The sequence below is a fragment of the Mustela putorius genome, unplaced genomic scaffold, assembly GCF_011764305.1.
Source record: "Mustela putorius furo isolate JIRA1106 unplaced genomic scaffold, ASM1176430v1.1 tig00000145_pilon_pilon_pilon, whole genome shotgun sequence".
Taxonomy (NCBI): Eukaryota; Metazoa; Chordata; class Mammalia; order Carnivora; family Mustelidae; genus Mustela; species Mustela putorius.
In genome coordinates, this window is record NW_025421294.1 from 7,561,744 (window position 1) to 7,574,609 (window position 12,866).

The following is a 12,866-nucleotide window of genomic DNA, read 5'->3' on the forward strand; positions in this document are numbered from 1 at the left end:
ACAGTCCTATGGAGGTACCAAGATCAAAGCTGCACATTTCAGCAAATGATTATTTCCTTTTCTCTCCCCATTTTGCCAGCTGGTAATAATGTACCGCTTCTCTTCCTAAAGTGCACGAAATGAAAACTCTCTAAAGTCTGGCATGTTTCTGCCTTTTAAGTCCAACCCAAATGTGATAAAGCATTTTAAAGATAAATAAATGCAAATAATAAAAGCAAATAAATAAATACATGATATCTTGGCCAACAGCTTACAAACCCAAATGAGAACATTTGTTCTCTTTTGTTTCTTCACTTTTAGTGGTGTGTGAGTTCACATTATACTAGTGTTTATTAAGATCTACAAACCTCTCAAAAACATGATGGAGTGGGGGACTGAGGGAAGAAAGGGGAAAAATGGGAAAGAAATAGATGTTGGCTAAGAGGTGTGTCAAGGCAATAAAGGATTTTCAGAACTTGAAAAGGTTGATGAAACCCACACCAGGTTCAGTGTACCTTTTCTGTAGCTCAGCCACAAGACCCTTCTAGGTTAAGATACAACTGTAGAACTTTTTGTGAATGAAAAGGCAAGCTAGTAGGGGTTAAGAATTCTAGGGTAAAAATAAAATAGAACAAAAGATACAAAACCACCACCGAAAACTTCTGGGACTGTAAAGATCTCTTTAAAAACTTACCCTTATAAAGGAGAGGACTGGCTCGCAGCACCTTAACCATTACAGTATGACCAGAGAGACAAGCAGATATCACGTGCCTCCAGATGCAATGCCAGGGCAGGCATACCACATGACCAGTGTAGTCTCACTGCCAACCAGTGTTAGCCACACCAGATTTTGAGCAAATCATCAGAACCCTGGACCATAAATGACATTCCACTAAATAACTGTTTGGGATTCTTCAAAAAAAGCCAGTAACATGTAAAAAGGACTATTGTAGATTTAAAAATTGAACAGCCAAATGCAGCCAATACACATTCAGTGGATTCTGGATCATAAAAGTGATGGGCAGCATATAAATGACATCTTTGGGAGCACTGGGTAAAACTGGAGTATGAACTGTTTCTATTATTGCATGAACCTTCTAACATATTAGTAGATACATAGAGAAATGCCATTCTTAGAGGTATGCTGGACTATGTTGGGGTGGAGTGTCTATAATTTACTTTCATATGATTCAGCAAAAGTATATATATGTATGTATATATACATACATATATACACACACATATGTAGAGGTGTGTGTATATATATACACACACACACATTATATATGTATATAGTGTGTGTGTGTGTGTAGAATGTATTAAAATTTAAAGAGTTTGGTGAAGCCAGATAAAGACCAAGCTGTTGGTCATTACACTATTCTCTCAATGCTTCTGTAGACTACAACATTTTTGTAAGTTGAGGGAAGAAAGTTTTTTTTTTGCACATGTACCACTTGTCTTCCTTTTATCACTTTTCCAACAACTTTTAAGTTTCTATTCATGTGGGATTTATAAGGTTTGAAGAAGCAGGGCAGAAGACCACTACCCTTAATGGGTGAGACTGATATTTTAATTCGTGGAACGAGGGATTAGTTGTGAGGCTGTCGAGCTCTTAACATTTCCAGGATCTCACAGATGATACCGCATGTCAGAGTAATTTCAAGGAGTCTGAGTCTGAAATCAGAGCATCCCAGTTCCGGCATAATGCCACTACCTTCTACGTAACTTCGCCAAACTACGCTGTTTCAGGGTAGTTTTAAAATACATATCAAATTATACATTCTCTTCCCCGCACTCCTGTTGCTCCAGAATGTACGTTTCCATTAGAACAACTACTTTTTAACATGTTGGCAAGTATGTGTTCCCACTGAATTATAAAATTTCATAAGGTATAAGTACCCTGTTCTAACTCCAGAATTTAGCATAGCACCATGGCACGAAACAGAAACTTTAATAATTATGTGCTAAATAAAGGAATAGGTAAAATAAAGATCTAAGGTGAAGATTTCTCAAGGGAACACTAAACTTGAGTGTTTAACATGCAATGATGTGATTTCTCTAAAATGACTGGTAGGAGACAGATGGACAAGGGACCACTTATAATAAAAACTTTGAAATGTTATTGTTGGCCACATGGGCCTTTGTTAGAGGAATGAAGAAGTCTCTGGAACAGAAGATAAAGAGAAAAGAAGCTATATTTATGGAATAGAAATGATTATTACCTTGTATCAGCAGCCACAGTTCAATTAGAGGCCTGGATGAGTTAACTTATTTGTCCAAAACTTAATGTGTTTGCTATAAGGCTGCACAAATGAACAGAATTCTATAAATCAATACTCGTATTTTATGCCTAATTATGCACTTAAAATATCAAGACACATGATTTTTTTCCCCTATGTTAACCATTTCCTACTTAATGTCCCTTACTTAAGTAATGTAATGTTCCTACTTAAAGCCTATTTTAAACATTTCAGTATAAAAAAATGAACCAAACTCTTTCCCTGAGGTAAGTTTTTTACTGTTTCTGCAACGTAGCTATTTTAGTAGTATTTTCTATAACACTATAACAAAATCTGTCAGGAACTGGAAAGATGAGTTATTCTACTGAAAAACTGGAGCACATTTGAGAATTTCTGATAACGTTGGGAATAGTGCCCTAAATGAAAATAACGGCATCAACAAAAAGAAATTGTTCGTTTTAGATGTCTTAAAAATGATAAAGAAATATCATATTAAAGAAGTTTTAAGTCTTTAAATGAAAAGAGAAACTAAAATAGTAATAAGTAGGGTTTGCTACATACGTCACCATCACCTACCAGGGGAGAGCCAACACCCACAGTGTGAAAGAAAACATCCCTTTCAAATCCATGGGGCAATTTTTACAAATTCGTTTTTCTTGGAGGGGGAAAAATAATCAGACAAATCAAAGGTATCTTTGGAAAATTTAATTTGGACCATATTTTCTCTCTTGCTGAAAACACCATATATTTCCATACACTCTGGGTTCCACAGCTTACAAAGGGGCAGTGGGTTTCCTGCAGTCACATACTGTACCGAACTTTCTATAGAAAGATCAGACATTTTCCAACCTTGCTTTTGAGTATTTCCTTTAAAGGTTCCTTACAATAAATGGCAAGTAAAACAAAGTAAGGCTTTATTTTCTCTTTTTTCCCCTTTTTTGGTACTGTGTGTTGGCGGAATAAGGAAGGAAGACGTGTCACGTGAAGTGTTGGTACTCTGAGAATTGCTGCTGGGTCCTGCGAGGTGCACCCATAATCCCGCAGCCCGGATGCGGCCCGTGGTGAGGAGCCTGGGATAGGTAAGTGCGGCCAGTCACCGCTGCATCACAGCACAGAAAGTCTGCAGGCTGCCCGGGCTTCTGGGGGCTCACAGCGGTTCTGACCTTCAGGAGTAATAAAGAAGCCAGCGCCAAATCATGACCCGAGGTCTCCCACCCAACACCGCAGTACCACAGGTTCCCTTCCGAAGCAGGCCTTACAATAGGCATTTAAAGACTAAATGTAATTACTGAAAATAAAATGAGAAAAAAAATCCCTTTACTAATTTTTTGTATCAAATTAGTAAAATGAAAATAAAAGCATTTGATAAAACACATTTTCTATGTCAGATGAAAACGACTCCCTTGGAAGATAACCTCAATAATATATATTTGTCACTATTTATATATTTTTGGCTGGTGCACAAATTTCTTTAATTGCATCATCTGAGCAGCTTTGTCATCTTTCAAACTTGCAGTTTCATTAGCTTAAAAAAGGGATAAAGCAGCCAAATTAATACTAATTCTGGTTGCAGAACGACATCGCAGACGTTAACCTTCATCTTCTCAAGTGTTAAGAGCACATGATTAAAAGGTCAGCACAGTTTCCTCTCTTAACAGAAAACTAAGCAGCTAGTGTCATCAAATCTATATCTAGTAAACACAGGGCCCCTCTGAAATATAAAATTAAATTCTTTTGAGGAATAGGTTTGTGATTTTAGTTGTGCGGGATTTACATTTATTCAATTTTGTGGTAAAAATGCACGGTCTTCACTTCTTTGTAATATACAAGGGATTTTGTCATCGCCTCAGCAGGCTCTCACACACAGACGGCAGGCTGGGCTATGTGCTCTCAGAAACCCTGCAAAAACTCCTGCAGCTGGGTGACAATCTCTGTGTCCACCGTCTCCATGAGGGACTGGAAGCCTTGCTCTCCCAGGAGCTCTTGCTGTGCCTTAAGCTTCTCGTAGATAAACTGCTGCAACGACACTGTGTGGACTGGGTCCTTCAGGGCCAGCTGCAAGACAGAGAGGAGCCACAGAGCGTTAGAGAGGCAGAACACGTCCCTCCTCCCTGCAACTGCAAGGCTTGGTCATCACCTCTGCAGCAACACAACTGCTTCTGCCTCCCTGCTTACAAGAGAGCCTCAAAGAGTCCCACTGCAGAGAAGTCTGCCAGAGAGTTCATTCAGTCTGTCTAGCCTCAGTTCCCTAGGGCCTCTGAGCCTAAGTTATCTGATGAGCCCAATTTTGCAACAGTTCAGGGTTCATCCATGGAAAGAATCAAAACCTGATAGACAGAACATGCCGCAGAGCACTTAAACACAACGGTCCGGGCTTCCTCGCAGGCAGACTAGGTGCTCCTGGGGTAACCTGGGGTGGCCCTCAGGATGGATGGAGGAAACCCTGCCCTCTCCTGCACTGCTATGCTACTGACACTCATATATATGCTTCTGGTTAAGAGAAAAAGAGAAAGAAAAAGAATAAAGAAAAACAGATTTCAAAAACAAAACAAACACATACTCCTCTCCCTCTGGGATATCTGGAAATCAGAAGAAACAGAATGAAAAGTAACCCACCATTCCACTTCCTAATGACAAGGATCACAACAGAAAACACCATGGCCTCCTTTGTCTTTTCTGTGCGTGAGGCACACATACAATAGACCATGTGTGTGAGTCTTTAAATTTATACTATCACCCAAAGACTCCACTCCAACATATTTTAAGAATTCTGTATCTATTTATGTCATAATTTTTTGTTGAAGGCATGTTGAAACAATCATGGTATCAATATAATTCTAATACTGCCAAATAATCTATCATGAGTGCTATTCTCTACGTTTCAGATTATTTCCTTATACCTAGCTCTACTTTTGAAGGATTACTAAAGGACACAGGCAATTTTATGATTCCTGATACGTATTATCAAGTTGCTTTTCCTATGGTGAGTGCAAATTTAAAAGGTATGAGAGTTTTCAGATAGTGACACTGTTTCTAACACTGGTATTACTATTTAAATTCTTTATCATTTAAGAAGTGAAAAATAACACACCCTACTTCAAGCCGTACATTTCTCTCATCATCAATAAAGGTGGATATCTGCAAGGCTTACGTAAAGAACATGAGCTTGTGTGCCCAGTATGGCTGCACAGAAATTCTTCTTTTCCTTACTGATTCTCAATTTTATTTTAGGTAGATGAGGTAGCTGGATCACATCTGCTGTTTGGGCAATGTAAAGAAATTTGAAAATAATTACCACAAGTGGAAAATATAACTGAGAGACAGGGACAAAAGTGGCATGAATTTGAAATTAAATGCCTTAGGTGACAAATCCAGATGATAAATCCAAGGCAAGGATGAATTCAGTCCTCACGGAAGGTGGACAGGAAAGAGAACATTAAGAAGAACTCTAAACACAAAGCCCTGCCTTCATAAGACTAAAGATATCACTGTACAAAATGCACAAAAACGGAAGATGAACTTTTACAAATATTTGCTCTCTTAAGCAAAATGCAATAATGTTCGGTATTATTTTAACTAAAGTGCAAGAGATCTCTTGCTAAAGGGGATGTGCGCTTTGTTGAAATACCATGAATTATCTGTAACAAACCATCTGCTACAATATGAGAGAAACAGAACTGAGCTTGAAATTGATGTTCGAACAAGTGACTCCAACTTCTGAAATGAGCTGGGGAGAGTGCTTTAAACGCTTTCCCTTGGCTATAAAAAACTGCTAGCAGTTAACTTACCAAATCTCCACCCTTTAATTTTCAACAGATTAATAAAAAGGAAAACTATCATAGTATCAGTATCTACCAGATATGGCATACCACTATAAAAGTATAATTTTTTAAAATATATTCATCAGTCATGCAAAGATTAAAAGCATTAGTCTCCTATGGAAGGAAAGCTGTGGAAGGAAGAAGGAAGAAAAAAAAATACAGAATCTCCAAATGCATATATTAAAAAAATCTTTTAAAAAAACAAGTTTTTCGGGGTGCCTGGGTGGCTCAGTGGGTTAAGGCCTCTGCCTTCGGCTCGGGTCATGATTCCAGGGTCCTGGGATCGAGCCCCGCATCAGGCTGTCCGCTCCGCGGAGAGCCTGCTTCCTCCTCTCTCTCTTTCTGCCTGCCTCTCTGCCTACTTGTGATCTCTGTCTGTCAAATAAATAAATAAAATCTTTAAAAAAAATAAACAAACAAGTTTTTCTTAGCTAAAAAGATCACATTAGCAAATAAATGTCTGTTTTGGCTTGTTGTAGAAATTCATTCATCACAGCTACTAATACTTTCTTTTGAAGAAATCTATGAGTGGAAGCCTAGTGAGGAACCCAGCCTTCTGGACCCTCCTGGCGGTGACCAAATGGAACAGCCACTTTTGTCAAAGCAGTGTCAAAAGAAGGCAGCTAAAACAGATGGTTTAGTAAGATTCAGAATCTAGTAATACCAAAAAATGTACAGATTTCAATAAAAAAAAAAATCACTCATAACCAAAAGGAGGTGTCAAGGGCAGGAGGGAAAAGGGCAACACAGAGATCTTCGGAGCAATGGAAATGCCTCCACCTTGGTTCTTATTCATGCTAATATTCTGGTCGTGACGCTCTAGTTTCACAAGATGTTGTGAGTGGGGGACACGGACAGCAACACATCACAAACCAGAGAGCTCAGTGATATGGTAACCTCAAACACCAAGAATATAGTGGGAGCCATGCAATTAACTTCCTGAAGGTAAATGACCAAAACAGTTTGGTACGTATAGGCCCAAGTTGAAACAAGTTAATCACCGAAGAATCTTACAAAATCAGAAACTGTTTACTCTTCTTTTCCACTCATTTCCAACAGCGTGATTATCTGGTGTAGGTTTGCTCAGATCTACAAATGTGAAAAGATAAAAACCTTCTACAGAAAAAACAAAGGAAACAGTATTGAGGCTCCACTGACAACACTGAAACACTGGCAATAATGAGAAGAGACAGCAAACTCTTCAAAACAGACCCAGGCTAGGCGTGCCGTGTGGTACTCTGGATCGTATCCTGCAAATAACAGCATTACTGAGAAACTGGGTGGTACCTAAATAAAGCCTGGTCGGTACTACACAGTAATGCACCAGCGTCGGTTTCTCAACTTAGACAAACGTGCCCTGGTAACGTAACATGCTGACATGAGGGAAAACTGGATGAGGAGCACATGAGGAGAGCTACCTCTGCTTCTTCCCTGGAAACCTAAAACTGTTCCAGAATAAAAAGGGCACCTCTCTTTACGCCAGTACCATACTGTCTTAATTACTGTGGCTTTGTGATCAGTTGTGAAAGCAGAAAGATGCTTCCCAAGTTCTGTTCTTTTTTAAGACTGTTTTGGCTACTCAATGTTTTTCATGGTTCCTATGAATTTTAGAACTATGTTTTCTATTTCTGTAAGAAACGTCACTGGAATTTCAACAGGAATTGCAATGAATCTGAAGATGGCCTTAGGTAGTATGGACATCTTAATATAAAGTCCTCCAATCCATGAATATAAGTATCTATTTGCTTACATCTTAATTCCTTTCATCAATGTTTTGTAATTTTCAGTGTACGTCTTTCACTTCTTTAGTTAAATTTATGCTTAAGTCTTTTATTCTTTTGATGCTGCCATACGTGAGATTTGTTTTCTTAATTTCCTTTTCAGATTGTTCATTTAGTATATAAAATACAACTGATTGAATTTATTTATTATCTCCAGGAGTTTTTAAAAATAGGTTCTTAGTTTTTTTCTATATACAAGATCATGTCATCTGCAAAAAGGGACAATTTTTCTCCTACCTTTGCAATTTGCATGCTTTCATTTCTTTTTCTTGCCTAATTGCTCTGAGTAGGATTCCAGGTACTATGTAGGATATACAGAACAGTTAACAAAAAATAAGTCCAGAAATAATGTCACACATATATAGCCAAATGACCTTCAACAATGAAGGATAGTCTCTTCGACAAATGGTGTTTAGAAAACCAGATATCCAAATGAAAAAGAATGAAATCCTTATATTTCGCCACACAAAAAACCAGCACAAATGAGTAAAACTTAAACATAAGGCTCCTAAGGGAAAAAGCTTCATGCCATTCGCCTTGGCCAAGATTTCACAGATAAGTCAACAGAAGCACAGGCTACAAAAGGAAAACTGGCAAGGAAGATGACAAACAAATTTTATAAGTTATTTAAAGAAATTTTAAAAGTGCATCTTTCTGTGGTCATTTGGTGTGGGTACAACCTGCCCTAGACACCTCAATTAACTTCACAACTGTTCAATTATACAACATCTAAGCAGCAAGGCGAGCATGTTCATTTTTGAAATGAGAAAAAAATTAGGTCTCTAGGCTTTGAGTAACATTCAAGGTTGATTTTTCTCAAGTTAATGACATCAAAAGAACCAGAATACACACCTCCAAATTCCTGGTTTTGTTCTCTTTCTACTACTTCCATATGCCTAACCCCCATTCTCATTCTCCACAAAAAGTACATGATCATTTAAGAAATATTTCCATTAAAATGGTTAAGATAAAATTAGAACCTTATAATAGATTTCTGTTATTAGAAGAAAATTACCCAGAAATCCTGACTCCAGGGCAATGCCAAATAAATTAAGTACTAATAGCCTACCTCACTTCAAAAGTCCATACACTGGATTTTAATAAGCAAGTAGTTTGGTACTCCTTGACAGTGAAATTATTACTTTAAGACAGAATGGTTCTGGTTGAACTGTCTCAGGTTCCTCTGTTGGTAATTATAGCCTTCTGACATTTGCCTCGATCCGTAAGATGGTTAGTTTTCAAGTTGGTATAGGATTTTTAGCTCCTGTGGTGCCACTTACAGGATGTACATTTCTTGTTCTTTGAGATTTTGAGTTCTTAAAGCTAAAAAATATTTCACTGCATTAAATCAGCAATTTTACCCAGCAGGAATTCACATAGCTGAATCCTTTATTTTTCTTAGGTTATGGGGAGTATCATATCAACTGTTCACTTTATAAGCCTCCCTATACTCATGGTAATTTTTCAGAAATTATTTTCTGTAAAGTTATTTCTGTTGGAATTTTGCTAGAGAGAAAAAGTTTCCTACCTTTAAATATACAAAAGATTTTTGTAATAGTGATATACTTTCCATGAAAGCTGGCAGAATATGTATAACCACACTAGCTATGCAACAAAAATCTTAAAGGAAAATTTGCCTACAACAATGTATTTCACCATGTAGTCTTCAAAAGTTCCTTGGTTTGATCTTTGCCTTAAAATTCCCCTTTTTGATCTCTCATTGTTTCACAACGGGGAACTGTAAATTTCTGAAATATAGCTACATCTAAATTTCTAAAATCTGTTGGATGTAAACCCTCCTAACTTAGAGACTTAAGAGTTTGAGTCCTCTAGATTCCAACCAGAACCCATCTCATCAATAGCGCTCAGCAATGCAAATTTCCTCACTAATTAAACCCAGTGTGGAACTCAAATTCCAAGGTAGCCGGCAAGATTTTTATCATCCCTGTTGTGGCTGTCCACTGAGGAATTTAGACCATGGTTTCCATATGATGAACTTGTGAGTAAAGGAGCTGTTTTACAATGCTAGGTCTGAATGACTGGGACTCAGACTTCATGAGATAAAAATGACAGTGCACATATGACAAAAATGCACCTCCCCTTCCAATTTACTCCCACCCCCTTCTCTCTAACTCCCCATGTCCTCCATGCTTTTTGTTATGCTCCACAAATAAGTGAAATCATATGACAATTGACTCTCTCTGCTTGACTTACTTCACTCAGCATAATCTCTTCCAGTCCTGTCCATGTTGCTACAAAAATTGGGTGTTCATCCTTTCTGATGGAGGCATAATACTCCATAGTGTACATGGACCACATCTTCCTTATCCATTCGTCCGTTGAAGGGCATCTTGGTTCTTTCCACACTTTGGCGACCATGGCCATTGCTGCTATAAACATTAGGGTACAGATGGCCCTTCTTTTCACTACATCTGTATCTTTGGGGTAAATACCCAGTAGAGCAATGGCAGGGTCATAGGGAAGCTTTATTTTTAATTTCTTGAAGAATCTCCACACTGTTCTCCAAAGAGGCTGCACCAACTTGCATTCCCACCAACAGTGTAAGAGGGTTCCCCTTTCTCCACATCCCCTCCAACACATGTTGTTTCCTGTCTTGCTAATTTTGGCCATTCTAACTGGTGTAAGGTGATATCTCAATGTGGTTTTAATTTGAATCTCCCTGAGGGCTAGTGATGATGAACGTTTTTTCATGTATCTGATAGCCATTTGTATGTCTTCATTGGAGAAGTGTCTGTTCATATCTTCTGCCCATTTTTTGATATGATTGTCTGTTTTGTGTGTGTTGAGTTTGAGGAGTTCATTATAGATCCTGGATATCAACCTTTTGTTTGTACTGTCATTTGCAAATATCTTCTCCCATTCCGTGGGTTGCCTCTTCGTTTTCTTGACTGTTTCCTTTGCTGTGCAGAAGCTTTTGATTTTGAAGTCCCAAAAGTTTATTTTTGCTTTTGTTTCCTTTGCCTTTGGAGACATATCTTGAAAGAAGTTGCTGTGACTGATATCGAAGAGATTACTGCCTATGTTCTCCTCTAGGATTCTGATGGATTCCTGTCTCACGTTGAGGTCTTTTATCCATTTTGAGTTTATCTTTGTGTACGGTGTAAGAGAATGGTCGAGTTTCATTCTTCTACATATAGCTGTCCAGTTTTCCCAGCACCATTTATTGAAGAGACTGTCTTTTTTCCACTGTATCTTTTTTCCTGCTTTGTTGAAGATTATTTTCCCATAGAGTTGAGGGTCCATATCTGGGCTCTCTACTCTGTTCCACTGGTCTATGTGTCTGTTTTTATACCAGTATCATGCTGTCTTGGTGATCACAGTTTTGTAGTAAAGCTTGAAATCAGGTAGCGTGATGCCCCCAGTTTTATTTTTGTTTTTCAACATTTCCTTAGCAATTCGGGGTCTCTTTAGGTTCCAGACAAATTTTTGGATTATTTGCTCCAGCTCTTTGAAAAATACCGGTGGAATTTTGATCGGAATGGCATTAAAAGTATAGATTGTTCTAGGCAGTACAGACATTTTAACAATGTTTATTCTTCCGATCCAAGAACATGGAATGTTCTTCCATCTTTTTGTGTCTTCTTCAATTTCTTTCATGAGTGTTCTGTAGTTCCTCGAGTACAGATCCTTTACCTCTTTGGTTAGGTTTATTTTTAGGTATCTTATGGTTCTTGGTGCTATAGTAAATGGAATCGATTCTCTAATTTCCCTTTCTGAATTTTCATTGTTAGTGTATAAGAAAGCCAATGATTTCTGTACATTGACTTTGTATCCTGCCACGTTGCTGAATTGCTGTATGAGTTGGGTGGAGTCTTTTGGGTTTTCCATATAAAGAGTCATGTCATCTGCGAAGAGAGAGAGTTTGATTTCTTCATTGCCAATTTGGATACCTTTTATTTCTCTTTGTTGTCTGATTGCTGTTGCTAGGATTTCTAATACTATGTTGAACAAGAGTGGTGAAAGTTGGCATCCTTGTCTTGTTCCTGATCTCAACGGGAAGGCTGCAAGCTTTTTCCCATTGAGGATGATATTTGCTGTGGGTCTTTCACAGACAGATTTGATGAAGTTCAGGAATGTTCCCTCTATCCCTATACTTTGAAGCATTTTAATCAGGAACGGATGCTAGATTTTGTCAAATGCTTTTTCTGCATCAATTGAGAGGACCAAGTGGTTCTTCTCTCTTCTCCTGTTAATTTGTTCTATCACATTGATTGATTTGCGAATGTTGAACCATCCTTGTAGCCCAGGGATGAATCCTACCTGGTCATGGTGGGTAATCTTTTTAATGTGCTGTTGGATCCTGTTTGCTAGGATCTTGTTGAGAATCTTAGCATCCATATTCATCAGTGATATTGGTCTGAAATTCTCCTTTTTGGTAGGGTCTTTGCCTGGTTTGGGGATCAGGGTAATGCTGGCTTCATAGAAAGAGTCTGGAAGTTTTCCTTCTGCTTCAATTTTTTGAAACAGCTTCAGGAGAACAGGTGTTATTTCTTCTTTGAAAGTTGGGTAGAATTCCCCAGGGAATCTGTCAGGTCCTGGGCTCTTGTTTTTTGGGAGGTTTTTGATCACTGCTTCAATCTCGTTACTAGATATCAGTCTATTCAGGTTGTCAATTTCTTCCTGGTTCAATTTTGGGAGTTTATAGTTTTCCAGGAATGCATCCATTTCATCTAGGTTGCTTAGCTTATTGGCATATAACTGTTGATAATAACGTCTGATGATTGTTTCTACTTCCTTGGTGTTAGTTCTGATCTCTCCCTTTTCATTCATAATTTTATGAATTTACGCTTTCTCTCTTTTCTTTTGGATTAGTGTGGCCAATGGTTTATAGATCGTATTGATTCTTTCAAAAGGCACTAGAATTTTTAAAAGCTCACAATAATCTGATGTATATTTAAGAGAAAGAGTGCTATAGAAAATTCTGAAAAAAACAGTTTTGAGGACTGAAACTTCAAGTAAGCCCAATAAAATCTTTACAGATATCTTCATATTCATTAAAATAAATATGGTAATAGACTAAATAA

General features: G+C 37.9%; 1 protein-coding gene across 2 annotated transcripts in view; it reads right to left on the reverse strand.

The window, feature by feature from the left end:
* Positions 1–2,909: 2,909 nt before the first annotated feature.
* The window catches only part of IPO11 (importin 11), a 209,898-nt gene continuing 199,941 nt past the window's right edge, over positions 2,910–12,866 (reverse strand). For both annotated transcript variants that reach the window (XM_045075289.1, XM_045075288.1), the window contains one exon: positions 2,910–4,274. In XM_045075289.1, coding sequence (XP_044931224.1) covers positions 4,110–4,274 — 165 coding nt within the window. In that variant the 3' untranslated portion in view covers positions 2,910–4,109. The remainder of the gene's footprint in view (positions 4,275–12,866) is intronic.